General features: G+C 30.8%; 1 protein-coding gene across 1 annotated transcript; it reads right to left on the reverse strand.

The window, feature by feature from the left end:
• Nucleotides 1-568: 568 nt before the first annotated feature.
• Nucleotides 569-2,367, reverse strand: LOC107859917 (LRR receptor-like serine/threonine-protein kinase GSO1). The gene has a single exon (XM_016705074.2). The coding sequence runs from the start codon at nt 2,089-2,091 to the stop codon at nt 829-831; it is 1,263 nt and encodes a 420-aa protein (XP_016560560.2). The 5' UTR covers nt 2,092-2,367; the 3' UTR covers nt 569-828.
• Between the last annotated feature and the right edge of the window lie 3,574 nt (nt 2,368-5,941).

Here is a 5,941-nt window from a genome sequence, read left to right on the forward strand (position 1 = left end):
ACATGTATTTACATACACTCATATAATTAAGTATAAATAACATAAATGTATTTACATACATTCATATAATTAAGTATAAATAACATAAATACCAACTCTTTTGGAAGTGATTACACTCTCTCCCACTTTTTTAATTACTTTATTCTCTCTCCCTATTAATATACATAACATAGTTGATATATACATAACATCTTGTGTATATGTTGGAATTTTTATAATATGTTTAGGGAGTTGAAATTTTTTGTAATATTAAAAACATAAGTTGTGTATTTATGTAATTTTTAGTATAACTAAATCGTATTTAAGCAATACATAATTTTATCTTAATCTGTGACTTAACCACGATAAACTGATTATGAACATAGCATGGAGTAAATGTTTACCACCCTTTCACACTAACATGACGCATGAGCATTCTACTAAAAGTCTGATAAAGTGTCATCAATTCTTAATTGCAGCGAACTCAGCAACCTCATTACTATAGCAATTGCAGTGAATTTCACAGCCATAGCTTTTATTGGCTGATGGAATTTCCTCAACTGTCCCACAATTACTACACTTCACCACATTAAAAGTAAGAAATCTTTATTTCTTTCTCGCTCTTCACAAAAATATCTACTCTCCACAAGCTACTACAATCTAGGGAAATACCACAGATCCATCTAGATCATCATATCTAAAACCCCACACATAGGGTAAGGTTGGAGAGAAATTCCCCAAAAAAATAGTAGATTTATACAATATACAAAATAAAATACAGTACTTACTAAGTAGTACAAATAAGAAAAATTAAAAAAGCACCTCGAATTTAAGACATTGTCACATTACTCAAGGAATTATGGGACCAAAAGCCTGACACTCGGTTAATGATTTTTGTACCCCACCTTCACATAAAAATAATCTCAATGGGCATCGATACAAACAGTTGTCCCCTAACCTTACCGTTACTGAACCCGGTTTCAGATCCAACAATGGACCCGGTATGGGTCCGAATAAGTAGTTCCCTCCTAACAACAACCTCTCAAATTGTGATACCCCTTGACCCGGAAACACCATTTTCAATGCATATTGGGTTGGTATCATACCCGAAAACTTGTTGTACTCTAACGATATTGATGATAATCTGGGCATTAACCCGAAGAACCCGGGTAACAACCCACGGATTTCATTGTTACTCAAGTCTACTGCAATCAACTGACTGTTCTGAAACAAGTTCCCGGGTTCCTGAATCGACCCGAACTGGTTGTATGATAACGTGAGCTGTTCCAAAGAAGGAAGCGTGAATAGGCTCGCTGGCACTGAACCACTCAGTTTATTGTGACTCAGATCGATTACTTGTAGGTAATTCAGTGCTGTTAGGCTCGCCGGGATGTTACCAACCACACTGTTATTTCTCATGGTTAGCTGAATGAGCGAAGCTGGAAAAGACGCTGGTAGTTCGCCGGAGATAGAGTTCTCACTAACATCGAGGAAATTCAAATTGTTTAACTGATCCAGCACGGGCAGCTCGCCAGTGAGCTTGTTGCATTGGACTTCGAGCCTTTTCAAAATTTTCAGACCGTTGAAACTCTGGGGAATATTTCCCTCGAGGAAATTATTGTCGAGGTAAAGCTCTTCGAGATTTGAAAGCGTGCCCAGCGAACTCGGAATCGACCCGGTCAGCAAGTTCCTCGACAACCCGAGTCGCTGAACCCGAGTCAAATTCGAGAGCGACTCGGGTAGCGAACCGGAGAATAAGTTATTAGAAATGTCTAAGGTTTGCAGATAAGGTAAATTCCAATAAACGGAAGTGAGTGAACCGGAGTAATTCCACTGGTCAAGAGCAATTTCAGTTATTCGACTAACAGAGGAAACATTAAGGTCGCAGCGAATACCACAGGTGAACTTTTCACCACCAAGATTATCACAAGGGTCTACAGAGAAATCCCAGGAGTTCAAACATGAGCCAGGTGTAATTGAATTGGGGTCGACGCTGTTTTTAAGCTGTTTCAAGACTTGAATGTCTTGCCAGTGTGTAGTTGAATGTGCATGCAAGAATTGAGTGTAGAGAACTGTAAGGAACAGGGCAGTAGAAACTGAAAACCAACCCATTTTTTGTAGTATTTTTGGGTGTTCCTTTTTTTTTTTTTTCGTAAGGGAGATTGAAGAAGAAGAAGAAGAAGCCTTTAAGATTGGTTATTAAATGGATTCATGAGCATATATTCTGCGTGTCCAAAGAAGGGAACAAACAAAGAAAGGTGAAGAAAGAGTGAGAATGGCAAGTAGGAGTTTAAAGTGTTTTTTCCTTTTTACTATTATCTCAAGTATCAACTCAACAGGCTATTACTTTCGTAATTATAGTTCCTTTGGATATAAAAAATCTTTAATAGAAAGTGCTTTCTTCAAATTATCTTATGCGATATGAATTTAAATTAATTAAATTTTAATATAGATATTAGACACCTGACCTAAACAAACAAACAAAAAAGTGTCAACACAACTATAATAAAAACAAAGTCAAGAAGTAGTAAAAAAAAATAGTATGTTAAAAAGTACTATATATGGTAAAAACTATAGATACTGAAAACATATATTGAGAAATTATTTTAAAAGGTAGATATATTCTGGAACAATTTAAATAGAAAAAAAGACATACAATTCGAGACAAAAAAGTACGCAAAATTTGGCAGATGTAATATCTATTGGTGAATGGGGTCACGGGTAAAATGTCAGTGGAGTTTACTGCTTATCTAAATTTGCATGTGTATGTTTATTGAAGGAAAGGGAAAAATGATGTAGCTTTCTGTATCACTGCCCTTAATGTTTTATGGGGAGAGAGCGGGTACAAGGGTCCCAATTTTCTTCCTTTATTCACTTCATATTTTACTAAAATTTCCAATATTATTCTCCAGCTAATTGATGCTCCATTCTTTCAATATTTTGATCTCATAACTAACAAAATAGGTGTCAAAATTAGTAGTAAACAAAAGGGGCTAGTAGAGTACATGAATAACTTAGTTCAGCAGCAATTGGGTTTGCACTGATTGAGAGGTACCTACTTTTAATTTAGTAGTGCCACTTTGCTTCGACCACTTAAAGAGAACCACTTTCTAATACTCTCGAAAAAGTTGGTACTACCAATAATTTGCCTTTGCGTTTCATTAAAGGTGCAATTTCAATTGGTTGACTGCTAGTTGTTTAAGGCTACTTTTAATATTTTTGAAACAAAAGAAAGGTGTTATTCTAAGTTTGAATTGTCTTATTCGTCGGACAAATTTTTCTTCGAGAAATTGTCCAGATACATGTGTTAATTCTTCTAGGAACAACATTACATGTAAAGCTACTAGAACAACCAAACGTTACTGACAAATTTATTTCGACCCATAGAATGTGAAGACTAATGTTTCCAAAACTGGCTTAAAAAGGTGGAGCAATGACCCGTCCGTGGTTTAACCTATATTTTCAGCCAACTGATTTTGGTCGAAATTTATTAGACGAGTTATCTTGCACTTAGGAATCAAATGATTTGACCATTGCTTTTGCAAAATACTAAAGAAGTTTCCTTTGGCTAATCTTCTCAAAAGTACTTTTACGAAAACTTTAAGAATTTGCTTTATTTAAATAGATAGTAAATGATTTGAGATACTTTTACATTAGACACTTTAATTACATTATACAATTTTATTTAATTAAAATGAAAAAATAAAATCACAAAATACGGGGTAGAGAAAGAATATATTTATGAGACATTGATCATGAATGTATAGATGACAATGCATGAGGTTAAATTTGTCCCCCAATAGTTTGCCAAGTTGGTACACATTTTTAATATATAGCCCATCAATTTAATGCCGCTAGTACTTCTATGCCCTATTTGTTTGTTTTAAGATTAGAGAAGATACCTGAAATTTAAATGCAAATTTGTATGATTAAACTATTATCTCTAGATCTGCTAGGGTTGATATCGTCCGTGTTAGCACGGGCCCAACGTGAAAAATATTTTTATATTAATTATTGTGATTTATAATATTTTTTAGATAATCTTTAAATAATAGTATATATTACACCGTTTGTCTAATTTTATATGATAGTGATACAATTTTGAGAGTTAACTAAATTTTTTACATATATTTTAAAAATATTTTAAATAATAATTATTGTGATTTATAGTATTTTTTTCTTATGTCCTAACTTATGTGGTAATAATAAAATTTAGAGGGTCAATAAAACTTTTTATGCCTTTTTAATTATTTTATTTTGCTAATTATTATGATTTATTATTCTTTTGTGTAATTCTCAAGTATATAACGGATTAAAAAATAAAATAAATAAATATAAAAGAAAATATTTAATCAGGCAACACAAACAAACATGTCGATCTGTTATCTGTTTATCATCCTTTATAAGTGAGGTAATAAATTACAAATGTCAATTTAAGTGGCACAATACTTGGATACCCATAATAATTAATTACATGTGATATAGTAAAATCACGATTGAAGTATCGAAGCAAACATGTCTTAAATCACTTACAACAATTAATTAGAAGTGATGTAGCAAAATTATTATAAAAAATATTTGTGAAAGAAATTTAAGCGAACCTCATATAAGACGTCAAGTTAATTTAAAACATCAAGAGTTAATTTATCATTTTATGTCTATATTACCTTTGTATTAAATATTATTAATTTTTTAATATTATATAACTTATAATAATTAATTAGGGGAGATATTTAGTAAAAGTTGATATAAAAAAGTTACTATAAAAAATATTTGCAAAAAAAAATTTATGTGAGTCACATAAGACATCAAATTAATTTAACACATCAAAAGTTAATTTATCATTTTATGTCTATATTATTTTTTATTAAATATTATTAATTTTGTGATACTTAGAAGAATTATAATAATTAATTAGGAGAGATATTTAGTAAAAAGTGATATAGCAAAGTGGCTATAAAAGATATTTGTAAAAAAAACTGAGTAAGTCTCATATAAGACGTCAAGTTAACTTAAAACATCAAGAGTTAATTCATCATTTTATATCTATTTTACCCTTTTTATTAAATTATTATTTTTTAATACTTAGATGAATTATAATAATTAATTAGGGCTAATATTTAATAAAATTACGATTGAAGCAGATGAAGCAGACATGTCATAAATATCTATTTTACTTTTTGTATTAAATATTATTAATTTTTTGATGTGTAAATGACTTATAATAATTAATTAGACATGATATAGTAAAATCACAAAGCAAATAGCCTGGTGAAGCAGGCATGTCGAAATTGTCTCTAATTTTGTTATATTTTTTTTTTCATTTTATCCTTAGTGTTTAATAACGACATAAAGTAATACTCCAAAGCAACATCAATAATAGTCAACACGATTAGAGTTTTCTTAAGTTAATTTGGTAAATTAGAATTCTAAGACAATATAATAATAGTCAATTTTAGAGTCCCAATCCAGCATCAATAAGGTTAATATGGTAAAATACATTCTTAATTTACGTTTTCTTAAGCAACGTGTCAGGTTAATATTTTAAAGAAAAATTAGAAAGACGATTATTTATATTTAAAAATAATTCATTAAAAAAAAATTAGAAAGACGATTATTTATATTTAAAAATAATTTAACTTTAAAAATCTTATTTTACCAATATTTTTGTACAACATATATTCCCACCAAGTGGGGTCTTAGGAGGGTAAGTGTATGCAGTCCATACCACTACCTCAATGTGAGATAGAGAGGTTGTTTCTGATAGATCCCCGACTCAAAATAAAGCAATCTAAGATAAGATAAGGAATAGTAATAGAACAAGATATAATAGAACATATTCAATAATACCAAAAGCAAGATACTCCAAGTACATACAAAAACATACAATATGCTAACTCAGACTAACCTTTTACCTCTACTTCGCCTCCTCAACGACTTTCTATCTAGGGTCATGTCCTCA

Source organism: Capsicum annuum, chromosome 2 (assembly GCF_002878395.1).
Source record: "Capsicum annuum cultivar UCD-10X-F1 chromosome 2, UCD10Xv1.1, whole genome shotgun sequence".
In the NCBI taxonomy this organism is placed as follows: domain Eukaryota; kingdom Viridiplantae; phylum Streptophyta; class Magnoliopsida; order Solanales; family Solanaceae; genus Capsicum; species Capsicum annuum.